This window comes from Delphinus delphis, chromosome 6 (assembly GCF_949987515.2).
Source record: "Delphinus delphis chromosome 6, mDelDel1.2, whole genome shotgun sequence".
NCBI lineage: Eukaryota > Metazoa > Chordata > Mammalia > Artiodactyla > Delphinidae > Delphinus > Delphinus delphis.
This window is the reverse complement of record NC_082688.1, coordinates 43,359,740-43,382,865: the sequence shown is the minus strand read 5'-3', so window position 1 is coordinate 43,382,865 and position 23,126 is coordinate 43,359,740. Positions and strand designations below refer to the sequence as shown.

Genomic DNA, 23,126 nt, shown 5'->3' with positions numbered 1-23,126 from the left:
TAAGATTGAGAACCACTGCCCCACAGCAATGATCTTATTAGTCTTATGCACATTCACCCATTCATGCAGCAGAAATTTACTGAGCATCTAGTATGTACTAGGCATGAGCTTGGTGCTTCCTTTAGGAAGGAGATCAAGACATCTCAGGGCCACCCGAGACCATTTAGATATCGGGGGAGAGGATCTGTGGCAGTAGATTAGTGAACAAAATGAAGAATTTGAGAGAAAAAAAGAGAAAGCTACACAACTAAACCAAAAATGATAAATGTTTTCCTATGGTAGCTAAGCAGGAAGAGTAGAAATATGGAGGGAAGATAACTATTGAAGGAGGCAAGATTTTATGGTAATGATAGCACATGACTAGGGCTCTATAGTGGGTTTGGCTGGAAAATTATTGATGCTCTTTCCTCATCTTTTGTCTTGAAAACAGCTCCTTAATTTCATAAATACGTTATCCTAAAAAAATGAATACGAAAGGGAAACTAACTGCTAGTTCTCTTTGTAGGGAAAGCTCATGACAGTGCAATTTGAGCAAAGATAACTGCTGAAGGGGTACATTACACCAACTTTCGGTTCCTTGATTTCTAATATCTTCCTTCTTTCCACAGCTTCTTGTTTTCAACTGTTGAGTTAGAGACTAAGAAGATTCTGTTAAAGTAAAAATTTGTGTAATTTTGAGTATTGTTAGTCTAAGTGGGTGTCAGTTACCTTGAAAGAAAACTAGAGGATAGGAGTATTTAACAGTAAACTACTCTAATGCTAAACTTTCTAAAGCAAAAACCTTTCCTTGAGTTTTTAAACCCAAAAGAGCCACACTATAAGCAAATAATTCTACAGATTACCTGCTATAAAAATGTGCTGTAGGGAAAAAATATCTAAATGGATTGTTTTCATGAGGAATTGGCATTTACACCTACACAGGTAAAGCGTCACTAATTTAGATCTTACTTAGTCAGAATTTGTAGCTGTTTGGACATTGTCCAGGCTTTCTGCTTTTGCAATATCTATTAAAACAGGAACGGGTTATAAAAATTAACAGTGGGGCTTCCCTGGTGGCGCAGTGGTTGGGAGTCCGCCTGCCGATGCGGGGCACACGGGTTCGTGGCCCGGTCCGGGAGGATCCCACATGCCGCGGAGCAGCTGGGCCCGTTGCTTAACAGTGTAAGCAACATGTGAAATGGAGAAGCTTAATATAGCAAATATTCTTGTCTAGATTTCACATAAAGTGTCAGAAAAATTATCTGTGACCGGGAAATAAGAAAAGGAAATTACTGGATGTTCTTTTTTTTTTTTTTTTTTCGGTACACGGGCCTCTCACTGTTGTGGCCTCTCCCGTTGCAGAGCACAGGCTCCGGACGCGCAGGCTCAGTGGCCATGGCTCACGGGCCCAGCCGCTCCGCGGCATGTGAGGAGATCTTCCCGGACCGGGGCAAGAACCCGTGTCCCCTGAATCGGCAGGCTGACTCTCAACCACTGTGCCACCAGGGAAGCCCTGAATGTTCTTTAAAAGCAGTGCTGAGTTGACTTTCTATTGATCTTACAACTCTGTAGAGGCAGATGTTAACTTGTAGATTTTTATTGAGCAGAGATGCAAATAATTTCTGTCCAGTGGAAAAGATAACCCTAAGGTTACAGTTTATTGCCCTGTTGAACATTAATCAGTTTTGTATCTAAACCAATATTTTTATCCTAATGTTCCTTTATAAACTGCCTATAGATGTCTAGCTTTTCAAATGCTCTTTGAACTGGTTTTAACAGCTTACTGGTTCCTTCATTAAATAATTAGTTGAACAAAATCATTGGCATGTATTCGTTTTATATTTGCATTAAAGTTATGATTTTGCTGTTTTGAAAACTATAATAATAGTGAGCAATAATTTTTTTATTCATCCAAATAGCTCAGAAGCTGTTAGTTAAGCTGTATTTGCCAGTCACTAAATAAGGTGTTTTTAAAAAATCTTGGGAATTCGTGAATTTGGTTCTACAAAACTATTGCAAAATTCAACTTGCCATCATTTTTCTGCATTAGTATGAACTGGTGAGGTTTATTGCCTCAATACAGCCAAGCGATCATCTGGATGTTATACTATATGTGGCAGTGCCTGCGATGTGTTTCTTTTGCTGTAGTGCCTAAAATTGCATGTATATTTTTAAAAGAAATTAAACAACAGTAACAAGATGACCAAGATAACCAAGATCATGGCGGGGGAGGGTGTGGGGGGCAAATAGACTGTAGTACAAATAAGAGAAATTACATCTATCATGGAACAAAGGAAACTTTTAAAGGGCAGTATTGTCAGGATGCAAGAATAAAACACCAGGCATGCAGGTCCTCCCAATTCATTCCTGAAATGCAAGCCAACATCACTGCCAGCTGCTGAATGGAAACCAAGTCTTACTTAGCTGCTTCTGATGCTTCCCTCAGTTCTTCATCCAGTCTGCATGAGCAAAAATTAGCAGTGTAGAAAAGAAACAAAAAAGCAAGCAGAGCGTGAGAAGAGTCACCCAGCAAAGCAGAGCCAGACATAAGTGGAGCGTATGTGCTTTTAAAAACCAACCTTTGGAGCACTGAGACACATTCCTTCAATTAAATACGGTGTGTTCAGAACTCCGATTCAACGTTTATGTACGTTTCTTTTGCAAAGTCCTTCATAAAGATGATAGATATAAACGTTGCAAGAAAATTGGCAACATGCTGGCTGAATAAAGCTGGAAACAGCCATAGCAGTTGCTGGGGACAGTTAAAGTTAGCTTGCAGCCTGGGCCAAGTCAGGGACGTGTCTGGTTTAGTAGGTTTCAGTTGCAAATTAGGTTGACCTCAACAGCTTTTTTTACACACAAGACAAAGACTGGAAATGATATACTACAAGGGACTGGTACGAGGACCTCTGCTCCGATAGCGTGTTGAGGTCACCCACAAGTAAGACACTGGTGTACACACACAGAGGACCCAGCGTGAACTGTAGATCAGGAGACTTTTACCTCACACTTCTCTTATAAGATCTCTCTTCATCGTACCTTACAGGATAAAAAAATGAATGCAGTGAGGAAAACGAGCAGACAGACAGATGGAAAAAAAAATGACAGGTCAGTGTTTTACAGAACAGTCAAAACATGAGAGGAAAAGCCTACCCAAAGAGTAATCAAATTGCCTTTGGGGAGAAATCTTGTTTTTATTAGATATAGTCAATTATTTCGAATTTATGATTATATCCAGCCAATCCTCATGATTTGCAGATTCCGTGTTTGCAAATTCGCCTACTTGCTAAACCATAGTTGCAACCTCTAAAGCAGTACTTACGGCACTTTCATGGTCACTCGTGGATGTTCACAGAGTGACCGGAAATTTGAGTCACCTGACCTGTGGGTTCCCAGCTGCTGTGGAACTAGGCGAGGCTCTGCCTTCTCGTCTCAGCTCTTTTGCTGCAAACAAGTAGGCTTTTTACAGTCTCTGAAGTGTCATGTTTTTCTCATTTTTGTGCTTTTTGCTGGCGATCTCTTTCTTTATTAAAAACGTTCCCCAAACATTGTGCTTAAGTACCATCTCGTATTCCTAAGCACAGGGAGGCTATGGTGTGCCTTAGGGAAGGATGTATGTGTGTTAGATAAGCTTTATTCAGGCACAAGTTACAGTGCTGTTGGCCCTGAGTTCAATGTTAGTCAATCAACAGTACAGGTCAAATAAAATATCTTTAAACAGAAACGCAATAAGACAAGTTTATATATTAATCGGTCAATGAAAATGTGGTGACTGAGTACTCACAGAAACTCAGCCCTGTATGCCCCCTAGAAACAACGGTTCGGTACTTTATTCAAATCTTGTAAGAACATCACTGCCACAAATAATAAGAATCGCCTGTAATCAGTGATTATAAATCTGATTCCAGATTGGGCTCGTTTTTCTTGCATTTAAGCCCTTTGATGACAGGCTCCATCCCAGCTGAATATTGGTCTTGGGATTGGATGAGATCAGACCCTCTGAATGCTATTGTGTAATGGGAAGGAGCTATGGCTTGAAAATGGCATAATATGAAAATGAGGCAATGAGGGTCAGTCACAGAAATGAGAGAAAGGACATCCAGAGGAGATGGATTACAAAAGATGGGAGAGATCAATCATGGACACATGGGGAGGGCGGGCATGGTTGTAAATTTCTTCCTCCAGAAGAAACTCTTTCCAAATGAAGCCCTTCCTGCCAAAGAAACTTTTCCCAAATGGAGCCCTTGAAAACTGACATGTGTAGATGAATGAAAAGCTCCTCTGGCATGTTTAACTTCTCAACAACTAAACTTCCCTGTATAAATAGCAAGTCTCTAAAAGCAACACAATTACAATAAATAACATTCTGGATTGCCAGCTTTGTGCCAGGCTTCCTCAATGCTTTACGTACACTGTTCTCATTCAGTCCTCAGGACCTTTCCATTGCTCCTTACTTTCTCATTTTAAAGATGCTGAAGCTGAGACTCAGAGTTTGTTAGTTTGTTTTTTTAAATTATTTTATTTTTGGCTGCGTGGGGTCTTTGTTGCTGCGCACAGGCTCTCTCTAGTTGCAGTGAGCGGGGGCTACTCTTCGTTGCGGTGTGTGAGCTTCTCATTGCGGTGGCTTCTCTTGTTGCGGAGCACGGGCTCTAGGTGCACAGGCTTCAGTAGTTGTGTCTTGTGGGCTCTAGAGCACAGGCTCAGTAGTTGTAGCGCATGGGCTTAGTTGCTCCGCGTGTGGGGGAATTTCCTGGACCAGGGCTCGAACCCGTGTCCCCTGCATTGGCAGGCGGATTCTTAACCACTGCGCCACCAGGGAAGCCCTGACTCAGGGTTTTAAATAGGTTTCCTGAAGTCTCAGAGAGGCAGGTGGGAAGGTTCAAACCTAATGCTAAGCCTCCAAAGCCCACTCTCTTCTCTTTTTCCACTTGCCGCACCGGGGAAGCACTGCCATATTTACCTAGAAAATGTCCAGTGCTCATTTCCACTTGACGAGGGAAGGTCCTTGTCATCTTTTGCAAAGGGAGACGGCATTATAGGAGGTGGGTGCTCCAGTACTTTTACATTTAAAGACTAGGAGTGGGTTTTGGAGATGGGGTCCCTTTTTTGAGGCAGCAGGCTAGAGCTAGAAGGTGTGCTGGTTTCGGGACTCTGTGAAGCTAGTGAGGATTAAAGCCACCATTAGGAGCTTATGAACACTCTGCTTGATTCAGCTGAGCTAACTGGCAGTCCTCAATCCAGTCGGTATCCTCTGTTCTTACCTGATATTGGGATGCCGGAAAACCAAACGCAGCTGCTTCTGAGTTTTGACTTTAGATGGTTTTTTAAGGGAAGTAAAGAAATCTGCTAGAAAAGGGCATGGGCATTGCGGTGCCAGGCTGACCTGGATTTGAATTCTAGTTCCATCTCTTCCTTGTTCCTACTTATACTTTGCATAAGTAACGTCCCCTTCCTAAGTTGTCTTCCTTCTCCGTAAATGGGGGTTTACTGTGGGGATTAAATAAAAGATATAAATAGAGCACTTCTATGCCTAGCACAGCAGAGACACATTAGAGTCTTTTCCTTCCAGTTTCTGTGCCCTTTTTTTTTTTTAAGTGAGGGGACTCTTTTTTGGAAGCCCAAATTGGGAGGTCACTTTTGCTCTCCATCTTATGGAGGAAGATGGGGTATCCTTGACTGTTTTCTCTTGAGCTGATGGTTAGATTCCTCCCAGTTTTAATCACACAGAAAGCTAGTGAATCAGACACAGTGGATGAAAAACATGATCGACAGTAAACAATAGCTCTTTTGCAACAATGAACCAGTTAGGAGGGTTCATTCTCCAGCATCATGTTTTTAAGTCCCAGCTCCAAGCAGTTGTTCGGTTAACTTTTTATTTGTATTATTTTTGCAGCCTAATCCTACAACCTTCAGTATCCATACTTTCTTCCCACAGGCTTTACCCTGTACTGAGTAAGGAGGTCATTCCTAACTGCACCACCCACCACTCTGCTTTATCTTTCACCTGAAGGGAACCATGAAGAAAAAGGACTGAGAAGAAAACAGAGAAAGGGTAATTTTTTTCTCTTTTCCTAGGGTCAAGCCGATAAATTACTTTATGTAAGGCAGTAAAGAAATCCAGGCTATGCACGAAACACACTGGGTCTGTGTGGCATGCTAGACACAAGTAACAAATATGCTGATTAATGTTAAATTCAGGCTTTCTCCAAAATGGTAGTAAATTCAAGATAAAAATGAGGAAATTTCAGTAACACCAATAGAAGATTATGTGAAAGAAGATCTGAAAGAACAGAACAGTTATCGCTAGGCTATAAGAAAGGAAAATATTTATTGGAGAATATTTAATATTCGTTTTAAATAGAAGGTAATGCCCTTTCCCCATATTTTATAAATCAGTTATTTCCTAATCTCCTTCTCCAGACATGCAGTATTTCTCCCCAAATCTTCAAAACCATCAGGACTTACTTGATGATGCTCTCTGGAATATGGATGCAATCCATTGGGATCAGCCCACTGAGTTCTGATAAGCTACCGACGTATTTAATTTTACTGCTGAACTTTGAACTAGAAAAAAGAAAAGAAAAAAGATATCAGTCGCTCCTCCATCCCTTCTCAGGCTGCTGCCTCTTCTTGAAAATTCTTATCACCTTGTCCCAGCACTCTTCCTAAGAAGAATGGCTATATTATTTCAGTAGTTACTATGTGCCAGACACTGTTTTAACTGGTTTATATATATTCTTTTATTTCCTATGATTGATAGCCTAATGAGGTAGATACTATTATCGTTCTCTTTTTAAAGATAAGGAGACTTAAAACATATGGCGTTAAGTGTTTGCCCAGATTTCACCTTCAGTAAGTGGCAAAGCCTAGATTTAAACCCGGGCAGCCTGACTGCAGGGTCCACACATTGCACGGCCTCCCGGTGGTTCCTGCCACTCTGAATTGTCACTGGTTTATGGTTTGTTTCCCTTTGTTTGCTTGTTTGTTTTTAGCAAACAAAAATCTTGTCATTAGTTCTTTCAGAATCTACCACGGTTGATATATATATATATATATATATTTTTTTTTTTTTTTTTTTTTTGCGGTACGCGGGCCTCTCACTGTTGTGGCCTCTCCCGTTGCGGAGCACAGGCTCCGGACGCGCAGGCTCAGCGGCCATGGCTCACGGGCCCAGCCGCTCCACGGCATGTGGGATCTTCCCGGACCTGGGCACGAACCCGTGTCCCCTACATCGGCAGGCGGACTCTCAACCACTGCGCCACCAGGGAAGCCCGGTTGATATATTTTTAAAATATATATAAACCTGTTTTCCTCTTATTTTTTTAGTTGTACTTTTATTTTAAATATATATATACTTTTTAAAGTTTTAAATCTTGAAAGGTCATTCCAGATGAAACAATGTTCAAAAAACAGTGTTCCAGTCATCGGATTTGAATGACAGACGGCTTTCATCTCAATGTTGTCATTTTAGATGTGTGTAAATGCATAGAAAACAACTTGCAAGGAGACCCCTGAATTTGCCTCTGGGGAAGGGGGCTGGGCACAAGAGTCGGTAGTTGCTGAAGGAAGAACTTGGTCTTTATAATGATTGGATGTTTTATAAGAAGAAGGAAGGAAGGCATTTTTGTATTGTTGGTGTAATAGCAAGCTAATTCTAAAAATAGATCATTCCAGTTGAAAGGGAATTTGATCAGGCATCAAACTTTCCTGAATGTTCTCCAATGAAAGGGCCTCCCCAGTCTACTGGGAGGATGCTGTGCCATCTGCCAACTGTACTGTCTTCTGTTCAACTACTGCGTATTCTAATAGGAAGTCTTTTCAAGGTCAGTTCTCCATACATCTGTCTTTCACATTTTACTCGCAGTTTTGACCCTGGGCCACTGGCTGTGACTTGTGAACAACCTTCATCTCCCAAAAGTCACTTCTAGTCGTCCTGATCAGCCTTGGGTGAACACACACTACCAACAATATGCTACCTCAGGCCACTTCCTTCCTCCAGAGTTTTCAAGCTAAATTCAGGTTTTGATGAAAGATGGAGGGGGTGGAATAAAAAGGCAGAAGAAGTTAGTTATGCAAGGGGGGACACCTCCACACTGGAATGTACAGTTCTCTAAATATGCCTGGTGTATGGTACCTCCTTCTTGGTGTGTTGGTACCTGCTGTTTCCTCTACCTGGCTTTAGCTAGCCAATGCTGTTAGTCTTCAGAACTCAACTTGAGGGCACATTCTTCTGGAAAGCCTCTCTTGATGCAGACTCTCAGCCTTCACACTCCACCTGTTACCTTAAAACTCACACTCACCGTGAGTTATCAGGCCTCATCGCGCTTCCTTTGTACCCTGTATTATAACTGTTTTCTAGTCCTCCTATGTCAGCTGCCCGGCTGTGAATTCCCTGAGGGCAGCAACTGAGCTATTTAACTTCTCAGGCTCCAGCACCTAACCCAATGCTTGACACAAACGATTCATTTAAAAAAAAGGCATTTGAGGGGAGAGAGAAAAATCAGGAGTATGGGATTAGCAGATACAAACTACTATATATATAAAATAGATAGACAACAAGGTCCTCCTGTGTAACACAGGGAACTATATTCAATATCCCGCAATAAACCATAATGGAAATACGATATATATTCTTTTTCATATTCAGTTTTTTATATATACATATATATATGTATATATATAAAACTGAATCACTTCACTGTACACCAGAAACTAACACAACATTGTAAATCAGTTATACTTCAATTTAAAAAATACATGAATTAAAAAAAAAACTTACCATATACCTCTATCATAGGTGTTACCCTTTAGCAGTGAAAAGACCTATAATACATTTTAGTGACCTCCTTTTTTCAGTTCAAAAAATTGATGACACTGATGTAGACTGATTTACAGAGGGATATTTAAAGAGGGTCTCACATGATGAAATTGTAGAACACGGTGTTTAAGTGCTTGAAACGTGTGTTCTTTAGAATTACGCAGACATTGGGTTCAAAGCCTGAATCTATCATTTCTTGGCTCTGTTACCTTAGACCTGGGGTTGGCAAACCATGGCCAAAGCCAGCTTATGATTTTTTTTTTTTACATCCTTGAGCTACGACTGGTTTTTACATTTTTTAAATGGTTGAAAAATGCTCAAAAGAAGAATATTGTGACATGTAAAAGATTTCAGAAAATTCAATGTCAGTATTCATGAATCAAGTTTTATTGGAACACAGCCATACTTATTTATTTACATATTGTCTACGGCTGCTTTCGCCCTACCATGGAAGAGCTGAGTGGTTGTGATTAAGACTGTATGGCCCATAACATGGAAAATACTTAATATCTGATCCTTTACAGAATGGCTTTGCTGGCTCCTGCTTTAGACAATTTATTTGACCTCACTGAACCTCAGGGTTTTCTCCTATATAACAGAAATAGTAAGCAGTACCTCCTTCAGAGGACTGTCATTAGGGTTAAATAAAATAATGCGTGTAAGCACTCAGTAAAGGTAGGCCATTATTATACATGATCTACCGCAACACTACTTGCTATAAGTTTATTATTTTTGTTGTAATTATTATCTTGAAACGCCCTTCAATAAATGTTGACTTACAATCTGTTTTCAATACTCTTACCATAACAAGTATTTATCAGGAAGAAATATATTTGTTTTATAATTAGAGCTGAACTATTAAATAAACATCAGTGAATCAATATCAATTCTAATGCTTGCTTTTTTACGCATTAAAGTTTATATAAGCTCTTCCTCCTCCCCTGTCAAAGCATTTTCTGCTAATCTTAAAATAAGTGGCTTTTTGTACATCTTAAAAGCTCATATTATTTTTTAAAGTAATATAACATGGTATGGTAAAGAAATCTTTGCCAGAGGAAGACTAGGTTGAATCCTGCTACTGCTCAGTTTTTGGAAGTAGGGGATGGGAATGCTAAATAAATAAGTGAACAGGGAACAAAAAAGGTGGACTCTGGAAGGCACAGTAAAATCTACATTAAAAAAATATAAAGGATTTTAACCTTTAATTGTTTTCTCCAGAAGTAAAGTGATCAGAATTTTTCTTAGGGATTCATTAATAACTTGGAGATGGAAAAATTTCAATTTATCTGATTGGTATCCTGACGTTAGGGAAGACATTGTTCTAGTTAGCTGAAGTATAGTTGATTCACAATATTGTATTAGTTTCAGGCATACAACATAGTGATTCCCTATTTTTATAGACTATATTCCACTGAAGTTATTATAAAATGTCGGCTATATTCCCTGTGCTGTATAATAGATGCTTGTAGCTTATTTATTTTATACCTAGTTTGTACCTCTTAATTCCATACCCCTATCTTGCCCCTCCCTATTTTATTATATTTTGTAAAGCTCTCCAGAAAACCTGTACTGTCCCTTTCATTTAACTGTCTCATTCTTACTATATAAAAGGCATATCTTACTTTTCATCACTGAAATGTAAGGTTATACAGCACCCAACACAGAATAGATGATAAACAAATATTTACTGATTTGAAGTGAATTTAAACCAAGAAGCCTTATGGATAATCAAAACAAAGCTCTCAAAATGGCCGCTCAGACGCTTTGCCTACCTTTGGTAACCTACGTGGGATTTGTTCAGAAGAAATAGAACAATTAAGACAAGACCTGGCGTCTGTTTCTGTCCCTGGTGTGTCTTTATTTTCATTGTTATGTTACTCTACCTCTTTGATTCTCTACCATATACCATATATTACTTTAAAAGTACTATCTGTTCCCTTTTGTCATATGGCACAGAAACCTCACTATTTTATCTTCTGTGTTTACAGCAAGCAGTATAAAAGTCATGTTTTATAATTATGGGGGGAAAATATTCACTGTGAAAATATGCTCACTCTTAATTAGAGTCTCTTGCTGGGTAGTCCAAAGTATATTTTCAGGAAAGGCAGAGGCAAACATATTTTCCTACTCTCTTGGTTTATGAATTTTTGTTCAGAAGACAATGAATACATATTTTTAAAAACTAGTACGTTTACTTTTACTACAGTAATGACCATACCTTATAAAAGGTCGTGTAATTGCAAGGATTGTTCTGATGAACCAAGATGGATGAACAATGATGAATGATTTTAAGTTCTTCCGCAACCTATTGTGAAAAGAAAAAAAATTACTCATAACCTATTTTGTTTGTTTGTTTGTTTTTTGTGGTACGCAGGCCTCTCACTGTTGTGGCCTCTCCCGTTGCGGAGCACAGGCTCCATGGCCATGGCTCACGGGCCCAGCCGCTCCGTGGCATGTGGGATCTTCCCGGACCGGGGCACGAACCCGTGTCCCCTGCATCGGCAGGCGGACTCTCAACCACTGCGCCACCAGGGAAGCCCACTCATAACCTATTTTGAGTGGGAGTTAAAACAGAAAGTATATCCCCAAATAAGAATATATATATATGATATTAGGGGATTCTATGTAAGTTACTGTTATCTGGTAGGAAGGTACAGAATGCCATGATCAATCAAACGAATGCCTTTTGAGATATAATTTGAAACATGCGTAATTCAAACCTCAGTTTCCCATAAGAATAAATGTAAAATAGAATTTTTGTATTCTTGGAGTGCATAAATCTATAACCATATGGCATGTTTTTGTTTAACGATGTTTTTCATTTTTGTCAGCATTATTTTTACTATTTTGAAATGAATACACTCTTACTAGCAACTTAGCCAATTTGTTCTACTGAGCCTGGGTTTCTTCTTCTGTAGAGTGAAAATGGTAACAGTATAGCATGTGGTTGTTTGGCCTTCAGATAATCATTTTAACGTTTTGTACATTCAGGCATATTTTTCAGCATTAGCAATGCTACTTTATGTATGTTTAGATGATTAATGGATTTTAGTTACTATAACAGGACACTCACGTGTTGCTATACAGGGAGCCACATCTGAGGGGAAGCCACACATATGGAAGACATCATAAATTTGTATGCTTATTATGACAATTTTCCTGTAGATGGCAATAACGTGTTTGGTTCTAATAAAACCAGTATGGATAGAAGTGACGTATCTGGAGGAAGGGGCACACAAAGGCACCATATGGGCCAGAATTAACAGTGAATGTTGAAATAAGAGCAGTAGGATTGCCTAAGTCACAACAGTCCTAGTGCACAAGAATGGCCGCAAGGTTACATGATACTAGTAAAGAATCATGGACTTTGGCTTATCAGCTCAAATTGCACCTCCATATGGCAACAGCATATGCATATTTAAAATACTTGTTGCCAAGTCTGAGATTACAACATTTAACAAAATCTGGGGAAGATCTGCTTTATTTCAAATTTGGGGCATCAAGTGACACTTATTAATATTTTTATAATTTATTATCTCGAATCAGCATTAATTCAATGTTCCTAAATTGTGATCGCATCTTTGGTAAATTAAAAGGTCACTGGAGATGGGAGTCACTGAGGCAGTCAAAATAGTGATTAGATTATGGAGCCCACATACCGTCTGTCAATCATCTGGTAGCATTTCTTCATCCAGCCTAGCCCTGGCATCTTCCGTCTTGGGGTTGCACCATTCAAGTACACAATCATATAGTCTTCAGCTACCATCAGCTCTAATGTACTTATTACATATCTGATCACAGGAAGAAAGATAAGTGTTTTCAGTTTCCACATGAAAGAGTTCATCTTATTTCACCATAATTATATAACATTTAAATTACAGGGTGCATGATATTTAAGAACGGTTGCACACATTCCCTCTTCAGCTTGAGAAGAATGCAGTTACCTAAGATCAGTTCTCTGAGAGTATTACTCATTTATTTGCACAGTTATCTTTTTTCCATTTTTTTTTAAATGCAGGTACACTTGAAAAATGTGTAGGTTAGAAACCTGACTTTCAAAAATGTCAGCAATGTTATTATATACTAAGGGCAAGTCAGATTAAATAAAGGCAGATATAAATGAGGTCAGGTTATCATCAGTTGGCTAAGACCATGTTATCAGAGAACAAAAATAATACTTCACCCAAAGGAAATGTTACAGAATTTTAAAATGCAGACCAGACTGTGTTCATTTTGTTTTCGATTCATTCTACAGACAAAACAGCCCCTCTAAAGCTTTTGGTCTCTTGAGCAATTTTCCTTGACACAGATTTCATCAACTTTTAATCAAAGGCTTAGAATAGTCTACATCATCTATCTCCTTTTATTAAAGATGCTCTATCTGCCATCGCATGCCCGCAGACATTAACTGAAAACATTTTGTTGTAAATATCACTCACAGGAAAAGATTTTCCATGACATAGTGGTAATCCGCCCGACTGCTGTCTGGCAGAAAACAGGCAGCAAACACAATGATGGCATTTAGGCCATCCCCGTAGTATCCTAGAGGACAAACAAAAAGACATTTGTAACCAACTGAAAGCTCTTAACAAGATATTTAACCTAAAGGATAAATCTGGAAGCCTTGGCAAGAGTGTGTATGTGCATGTATTAGTACATCTTTAAATGAGTATTATGTAGACCATACTTCTATAAGTATATACACATATAATTATCTTTCAGTGGTTAAGATGTAAGTTATATAGATTCTTAAATAGTGTGAATATATTTGCATATATAGGGTGTCCATGCATTAAGGATGATTATACGTGTTGTACACAGTCATAAGTGTGTTAGAAGTATTCAACTTATCAAAAGATGGTGGGGCAACACTTTTTGACTTCAGGGCATCTAATTTATATAATAAAAAAGCTAATTTATATAACACTGTTTCTTTTAATGGCTAAGAAAGAGGTTCTCTTTGATCCTCTTTAGTTCATCCTAGTTGTAGCAAGCCTGTGTTCCTTGAAAGCCCATCTTTGAACTTCGTGGCAAGGGTTGGTCAGGTCTCCACAGGTTTGTCTCTGGAATCTCAATGTACTGTATTTTTATTTTTTAATATCCCTTTTTAAACATTTGTGATTTGTGTCATATAACATAGTTCTGGACTTCAGAAACATTAAAGAGAGAGATTTCCTCAAACCTTTGAGTAGGAGGACAGGACACACCCTCAAGCCTGATCAGAATTCAGTGTGTTTCATTTTTTCAGAACTCTAAATACCCTTCTGGTGATTACAAGGCAGTAAAATACTGGCTGGATATAGATTTGGACGGGCTTAACTCTTGAAAAGCAGTTTAATAAGATGTTCTCTACAAGGATAGAGAGTATGACTCTACCACAAAAGAGGTGGGGGAAGAAAGTGATACCGACTACAAATACATCAAATTATGGGTTTGCATATATTACTAATTTGAGGTTGCTGTAGACAATGTTTATGCTACATATCTTAGAAGATGCTACCTACATAAGTATATACCTGATGCAACACATGCAAAACAGGATTGGAATAGCTTCCCTCTGGATTTTTTGCTTTAGTCCCATCTTTTCCGAAATGCAGGTATTTACTAACTTTTTTTTTTAGAATGTGGTATGAGGGAAAATGGCAGGAGATATATTTTAATATAAGAAGTGTTTGTTCCACAAACAGTTTCATTTAGGAAGAGCCATAACTGAATAGAAATCCGCAAAGGATAGGATTAGTGTCACTAAGCCACCCCAACACCACAAAAATACGCAGTTCAGGCTCAGCACAATGAAAAAGAGTTCATTAAAAGAAAAAAATAGGCGTAATGAATCCCTCTTAAAAACAAGTACAAAAGTATTCTTCTGAGAGACACCAGGAAAGGCAGAGACAAGATGGCAGAGTAGAAGGACTTGAGCTCACCTCCTCACACGAAAACACCAAAATCACAACTAACTGCTGAACAACCATTGACAAAAAAGACTCAACCCTAACACAAAAAGATACACACCCAAAGACAAAGAGGAAGCCACAATGAGATGGTAGGAGGGGATCTTTCGTGATATAATCAAATCCCTCACTGGAAAATAATTATATCACAGAGGTTCTCCCACAGGAGTGAGAGTTCTGAGGCCCACATCAGGCTCCCCAGCCTGGGGGCCTGGCATCGGGTGGAGGATCCCTCAGGCATTTGGCACTTTTAAGGCCAGTGGGGCTTTAGCACAGCAGCTCCACAGGACTGGGGGAAACAGAGACTCCACTCTTGGAGGGCACACACAAGGTTCAATGTGCACTGGGGCCCAGGGCAGAGCAGTGACTCCACAGGAGCCTGGGCTAGACCTACCTGCGCATCTTGGAGAGTCTACTGGGGAGGGGGAAATTGGCTGTGGCTCACTGTGGGGGCAAGGACACTGGTGGTGGACACCTCAGGGAATATCCATTGGCATGAGCTCTCCTGAAGGTTGCCAGTTTGGGACCTGGCCCCACCCAACAATCTGCAGGCTCCAGTGCTGGGACACCTCAGTCCAACCAACCAACAGGGTGGGAACAGAGCCCCACCCATCAGCAGACAGGCTGCCTAAAGTCATCCTGAGCCAACAGCTGCCTATATATATATATACCACTTAACCTGGCCCTGCCCATTAGAGGGACAAGACCCAGCTCCACCCACCAGTGGGCAGGCACCAGTCCCTCCCATCAGAAAGCATGCACGAACCCCTGGACCAGCCTCACCCACTGGGGGTAGACACCAGAACCAAGAAGAATTACAGCCCTGCAGCTGGAGGAACAGAGACCACAAACACAAAAAGTTAAGACACAATGAGATGGCAAAGAAATATGTCCCAGATGAAGGAACAAGATAAAACCCCAGAAGAACAACTAAGTGAAGTGGAAATAGGCAATCTACCCAAAAAAGAATTGAGTAGTGATAGTAAAGATGATCCAAGATCTCAGAAAAAGAATGGAGGCACAGACTGAGAGGATACAAGAAATGTTTAATAAAGAGCTAGAAGCTTTAAAGAACAAACAGAGATGGACAGTGCAACAAGTGAAGTGAAAAATGTGCCAGAAGGAATCAGTAGCAGAATAAATGAGGCAGAAGAACAAATAAGTGAGCTGACAGACAGAATGGTGGAAAATCACTGCCATGTAAATGAGGACAGTCTAAGAGACCTCTGCGACAACACTAAACGCACCAACATTCGCATTATAGGGATCCCAGAAGGAGAATAGCGAGAGAAAGGGCCTGAGAAAATATCTGAAGAGATAATAGCCAAAAACTTCCCTAACATGAAAAAGGAAACACTCAAGTCCAGGAAGTGCAGAGCCCCATACAGGATAAATCTAAGAAGGAACACACCAAGACACATAATAATCAAATTGACAAAAATTAAAGACAAAGAAAAAATATTAAAAGCAACAAGGGGGCCTTCCCTGGTGGCGCAGTGGTTGAGAGTCCGCCTGCTGATGCAGGGGACGCGGGTTCGTGCCCCGGTCTGGGAAGATCCCACATGCCGCGGAGCAGCTGGGCCCGTGAGCCATGGCCGCTGAGCCTGTGCGTCCGGAGCCTGTGCTCCGCAACAGGAGAGGCCACAACAGTGAGAGGCCCACTACCACACACACACAAAAAAAGTAACAAGGGAAAAGCAACAAATAACATACAAGGGAATCCCCATAAGGTTATCACCTGAACTTTCAGCAGAAACTCTGCAGTCTAGAAGGGAGTGGCACGATATACTTAAAGTGATGAAAGGGAAAAACCTACAACCAAGAATACTCTACCCAGCAAGGCTCTCATTGAGATTTGACAGAGAAATCAAAAGCTTTACAGACAACCAAAAGCTAAGAGAATTCAGCACCACCAAACCAGCTTTACAACAAATGCTAAAGGAACTTCTCTCAGCAAAAAAGAAAAGGCCACAACTAGAAAGAAGAAAATTACAAACGGGAAAGCTCACCAGTAAAAAGCAAACATACAGTTAAGGTAGGAAATCACCCACAAGATGAAAAACCAGCAATCGTGAGAAGAGGAGAGCACACATGCAGGATATTGGAAATGCATTTGAAATTAAGAGACTAGCAACTTTAAACAATCTTGTATATATATAGACTGCTATATCGAAACTTATGGTAACTGCAAACCAAAAATTAACAATAGGTTAACACACAAAAAAGAAAAAGCAATCCAAACACAACTCTAAAGATAGTCATCAAATCACAAGAGAACAAAAGAGGGAGGGAATAAAAAAGACCTACAAAAGCAAATCCAAAACAATTTAACAAGATGGCAATAAGAACTCACATATCAATAATTACCTTAAATGTAAATGGATTAAATGTCCCAACCAAAAGACATAGACTGGGGCTTCCCTGGTGGCACAGTGGTTGAGAGTCCTCCTGCTGATGCAGGGGACATGGGTTCGTGCCCCGGTCCGGGAAGGGCCCACATGCCACGGAGCAGCTAGGCCCGTGAGCCATGGCCTCTGGGCCTGCGCGTCCGGAGCCTGTGCTCCGCAACGGGAGAGGCCACAACAGTGAGAGGCCTGTGTACCGCAAAAAAAAAAAAAAAAAAAAAAAAAAAAGACATAGACTGGCTGAATGGATACAAAAACAAGACCCATATATATTCTGTCTACAACAGACCCACTTCAGATCTAAGGACACATACAGACTGAAAGTGAGGGGATGGGAAAAGGTATTCCATGCAAATGGAAATCAAAAGAAAGCTGGAGCAGCAATACTGATATCAGACAAAATAGACTTTAAAATAAAGACTGTTACAAGAGAGAAAGAAGGACACTACATAATGATCAAGGGATCAGTCCAAGATATAAAAATTGTAAATACATATACAAATCCAATGTAGGAGTGCCTCAATATATAAGGCAAATGCTAACAGCCATTTCTCCTAAAAGGAGAAATTGACTGTAGCACAATAATAATGGGAGACTGGTGGGAGGGAGGGAGATGCAAGAGGGAAGAGATATGGGGATATATGTATAGCTGATTCACTTTTTTGTAAAGCAGAAACTAACACACCATTGTAAAGCAATTATACTCCAATAAAGATGTTAAAATTAATAATAATAATGGGGGACTTTAACACCCCCCTTACATTAATGGACAGATCATCCAGATAGAAAATCAATAAGGAAACACAGGCCTTAAATGACACATTAGATCAGATGGACTTAATTGATATTTATAGAATATTCCATCCAAAAGCAGCAGGATACACATTCTTCTTATGTGCACATGGAACATTTTCCAGGATACATCACATGCTGAGCCACAAAACAAGCCTCAGTAAATCTGAGAGAACGGAAATCATATCAAGCATCTTCTCTGACCACAGTGCTATGATATTAGAAATAAACTACAAGGAAAACACTGTAAAAAAAAAAAAAAAAAACCACCAAACATGTGGAGGCTAAACATATGTTATTAAATGACCAATGGATGACTGAAGAAATCAGAGGAAATCAAAAACCTAGTGACAAACGAAAACACAATGATCAAAACCTATGGGACGCAGCAAAAGCAGTTCTAAGAGGGAAGTTTATAGCAATATAGTCTTACCTCAGGAAACAAGAAGAGTCTCAAACAACCTAACCTTACACCTAAAGCAACTAGAGAAAGAAGAACCAAAAAAACCACAAAGTTAGCAGAAGGAAAGAAATCGTAAAGATCAGTGCAGAAATAAATGAAATAGAGAAGAAGAAAACAATAGCAAAGATGAATGAAACTAAAAGCTGGTTCTTTGAGAAGACAAACAAAATTGATAAGCCTTTAGCCAGACTCATGAAGAAAAAAAGGGAGTACTCAAATCAATAAAATTAGAAATGAAAAAGAAGTTACAACTGACACCACAGAAATACAAAGGAACATAAGAGACTACTATAAGCAACTGTATGCCAAGAAACTGGACAACCTGGAAGAAATGGACAAATTCTTAGAAAGGTACTATCTACCAAGACTGAATCAGGAAGAAGTAGAAAATATGAACAGACCAGTCACAAGCACTGAAATTGAAACTGTGATTTTAAAATGCCCAACAAACAAAAGTGCAGGGCCAGAAGGCTTCACAGGCGAATTCTATAAAACATTTACAGAAGAGTTAACACCTATTCTTTTGAAACTCTTCCAAAAAAGTCAAAGAGGAAGGAACAGTCCCAAACTCATTCTATGAGGCCACCATCATACCAGACAAAGACACCAGAAAAAAAGAAAATTACCAGCCAATATCACTGGTGAACATAGATGCAAAAATCCTCAACAACATACTAGCAAACAGAATCCAACAGCACATTAAAAGGATCATACACCATGACTGAGTGGGATTTATCCCAGGGATGCAAGGAGTTTTCAGTATACACAAGTAAATCAGTGTGATAAACCACATTAACAAACTGAATAATAAAAACCATATGATCCTCTCAATTGATGCAGAAACAGCTTTTGACAAAATTCAACACCAATTTATGATAAAAACTCTCCAGATAGTGAGCATAGAGGGAACCCACCTCAACATAATAAAGGCCATATATGAAAAACCCAGTCAACATCATACTCAATGGTGAAAAGCTGAAAGCATTTCCTCTAAGATCAGGAACAAGACAAGGATGTCCACTCTTGCCACTCTTACTCAACATAGTTTTGGAAGTCCTAGCCATGGCAATCAGAGAAGAAAATGAAATAAGAGGAATCTAAATTGGAAAAGAAGAAGTAAAACGGTCACTGTTTGCAGATGACATGATACTATACATAGGAAATCCTAAATATGCTGCCAGAAAACTACTAGAGCTCATCAATGAATCTGGTAAGGTTGCAGGATACAAAATTAATACACAGAAATCTGTTACATTTCTATACACTAACAATGAAAGATCAGAAAGAGAAATTCAAGAAACAATTCCACTTACCATCGCATCAAAAAGAATAAAATACCTAGGAGTAAACCTGCCTAAGGAGGCAAAAGACCTGTACTCTGAAAACTGTAAGATGCTGATGAAAGACAGTGAAGATGACACAAACAGGTGGAAAGATATACCATGTTCTTGGATTGGAAGAATCAATATTGTCAAAATGACTGTACTACCCAAGGCAATCTACAGATTCAGTGCTATCCCTATGAAATTACCATGGGCATTTTTCACAGAAGTAGAGAAAAAAATTTTTTAATTTGTATAGAAACACAAAAGACCTCAAATAGCTAAAGTAATCCTCAGAAAGAAAAATGAAGCTGGAGGAATCAGTCTCCCTGGCTTCGGACTATACTACAGAGCTACAGAATCAAAACAGTATGGTACTGACATGAAAACAGAAATATAAATCAATGGAACAGGACAGAAAGCCCAGAAATAAACCCACACACCTATGATCAATTAATCTACAACAAAGGAGGCAAGAATATACAATGGAGAAAAGACAGTCTTTTCAGTAGTGCTGCTGGGAAAACCAGACAGCTACATATGAAAGAATGAAACTAGAACATTCTCTAACACCATACACAAAATGGATTAAAGATCTAAATGTAAGACCAGATACTATAACACTCTTAGAGGAAAACACAGGCAGAACACTCTTTGACATAAACCGTAGCAGTATCTTTTTGGATCCACCTCCTAGAGTAATGAAAATAAAAACAAAAAAATTAAATGGGACCTAATCAAACTTAACAAGCTTTTGCACAGCAAAGGAAACCATAAACAAAATGAAAACACAACCCACAGAATGGGAGAATATATTTGCATATGAAGTGACTGACAAGGGATTAATCCCCAAAATATACAAACAGCTCATGCAGCTCATTATCAAATAAACAAACAATCCAATCAAAAAATGGGCAGAAGCTCTAAATAGACATTTCTCCAAAGAAGATATACAGATGGCCAAAAAGCACATGAAAAGATGTTCAACAAAGCTAATTATTAGAGAAATGCAAATCAAAACTACAATGAGGTATCACCTCACACTGGTCAAAATGGCTATCATCAAAAAGTCTACAATAAATGCTGGAGAGCGTGCAGAGAAAAGGGAGCCCTTCTACACTGTTGGTGGAAATGTAATTTGATACAGCCACTATGGAGAACAGTATGCAGGTTCCTTAAAAGACTAAAAATTGAACTACCATATGACCCAGCAATCCCATTCCTGGGCATATATCCAGAGAAAAACATAATTTGAAAAGATGCATTCATCCCAATATTCATTGCAGCAGTATTTACAGTAGCCAAGACATGAAAACAATCTAAATGTCCATCGACAGAGGAACGGATAAAGAATATGTGGTACATATATACAATGGAATGTTACTCAGCCATAAAAAGGAGTGAAGTAATGCCATTTGCAGCAACATGGGTAGCCCTAGAGATTATCATACTAAGTGAAGAGAAAGACAGAGACAGAGAAAGACAAGTATTATATCACTTACATGTGGAATATAAAAAAAATTATACAAATGAAGTTATTTACATAACAGAAACAGAATCACAAACTTTGAAAACAAACTTATGGTTTCCAGAGGGGAAATGGGGAGGGGGGCGATAAAATTAGGAGTTTGGGGTTAACACATACACACTGCCATATATAAAATAGGTCATCAACAAGGACCTACTGTATAGCACAGGGAACTCTACTCAATATTCTGTAATAACCTATATGGGAAAAGAATCTGAAAAAGAACGGATATATGTATATGTACAATTGAATCATGCTGAAACTAACACATCACCCCTGAAACTAACACAACATTGCAGATCAGCGATACACTAATATCTAATAAAAATTAGATTAAAAAAATAAAAAATTTTATAAAAGCATCCTTCTAAATGTAGCTGTCTGACTCCAGGGTGTCAGGATAATTGCAAGATTATGACGCTCAGTTACTTTGATTTCTTTTTCTATTTCTGGAGAATTTCTAAGAATACGTTGTTGTCGTTTTTTAAAGGAAAGACTGAGGTTTATAAACAGTACTTCAGAAGTCATCCTAAATGGCAATTCACAATGGCAGTTGTGTTACTGCTGTCTGTCCTTGGCGTGTTGTAGTATCACGTTGGCTTGGGTTTATTGAACCAAAGGAATACTCAACGGTCAACTTACCACTTCCTGATCAATGACTAAGCTGGGATTGACTCTTTCTGTAAAAATCACTGAAATTGACAAATGATGATGGATTTTGCATTTTGGGGCAGAGGATTTGTAGGAAGGGAAGAAGAGGCAAAAGAAAGAGGAGGAGAGGAGGAGATGTAGCGTGTAAGGAAGGAACGAGAAAAAGATTTCCTCGTGAAAGTTTTCTTCTAAATCAAGAGCAGGTACCGTTGTTGTCAGGCTTTGGAGCTATTCCAGATAGCAGTTGCTGGCAAAGTGCAATAACGTGAATGAACAGGACCGTTTGCATTTTGTTCCTCGCCAGTGTCTCCAAGGGGGTCAGCTAACCCCATTTCTACGCTAAACATGCAGCTGACTCAAGTGAAGTTGCCTGTTGGCAAACACAGAATTCACGTGAAGTTTCGCTTTTTAACACATGTATTTTATCAGACTCTCTTCTCAGTAACGGTGAGGTGAATTCAGGGTGTGTGTGCGCTGAGGTGCATGAGCTATCCCACCGTGGTGTCGCCTGAGACCCTCGGAAGCAACGATGCAAACCTTACCTGAGGGAGAACAGAGAGGCATGAAAGGGACGTAACACAAGTTTGCTGGCCAGCAAATGGAATGGAGAGAGAAGGAAAGATACCACAGTCGCAACCGAGACACACACACACACACACCAGCCTGCAACTCTTCTCATCCTTTCCAGGATCATTTGTCCAGCAACACTGCAGAGAAGGTTACCTGAGTCTCCTATAATGAAATAAGAGAAGTAAAAACACAAGACAGGAAACGCCTCATTACAATGCTTTGGCGTGACTGCCCTCGGTTATCTAATTGTGTTCTCTGCTTCAGCCTCAAAAATGCCAGTTCTGGCCTCAAAGTGACCCCTCACTGTTGGCTAATCCAAACCACCCAGACTTCTTTTTCTTTGCTTTTCTACTTAAGCAGATGGCAGGGATATTACTCATGGGCTCACAGGAGGTGACATGGCTTTGAGATCATCCTTTCTTGACTGATGAAGTAACTGAGGCCCAGGGGGGTTACGTGATGTACCAAGATCACAGACTAGTCAGTGGCCTGTTGAACCCTATTCTTCCACGTTGTGTACAGGGCCTCTGGCCATAGCTCATGTGGAGGTCAGTAAACCTGAAGGCTGAAATATTTGTTCAAATCCTGCTCTCACACACAGATGTTCCCAGCTGGTGTGGACACTCTTGCAGCAAACTTAAGCAGCG

The 23,126-nt window shown here is 39.6% G+C and overlaps 1 protein-coding gene across 2 annotated transcripts in view; it reads right to left on the bottom strand.

The window, feature by feature from the left end:
- Positions 1–23,126, bottom strand: part of PRUNE2 (prune homolog 2 with BCH domain) — a 272,023-nt gene that overhangs the window by 12,050 nt on the left and 236,847 nt on the right. Inside the window, exons 13-18 of one of the 2 annotated variants that reach the window (XM_060014603.1) lie at positions 22,633–22,641; positions 13,237–13,339; positions 12,457–12,588; positions 11,016–11,102; positions 6,445–6,543; positions 2,400–2,438 (exon numbers count right to left, since the gene is read on the bottom strand). In XM_060014603.1, coding sequence (XP_059870586.1) covers positions 2,400–2,438; positions 6,445–6,543; positions 11,016–11,102; positions 12,457–12,588; positions 13,237–13,339; positions 22,633–22,641 — 469 coding nt within the window. The remainder of the gene's footprint in view (positions 1–2,399; positions 2,439–6,444; positions 6,544–11,015; positions 11,103–12,456; positions 12,589–13,236; positions 13,340–22,632; positions 22,642–23,126) is intronic. The other variant, XM_060014604.1, reaches the window with a different exon arrangement.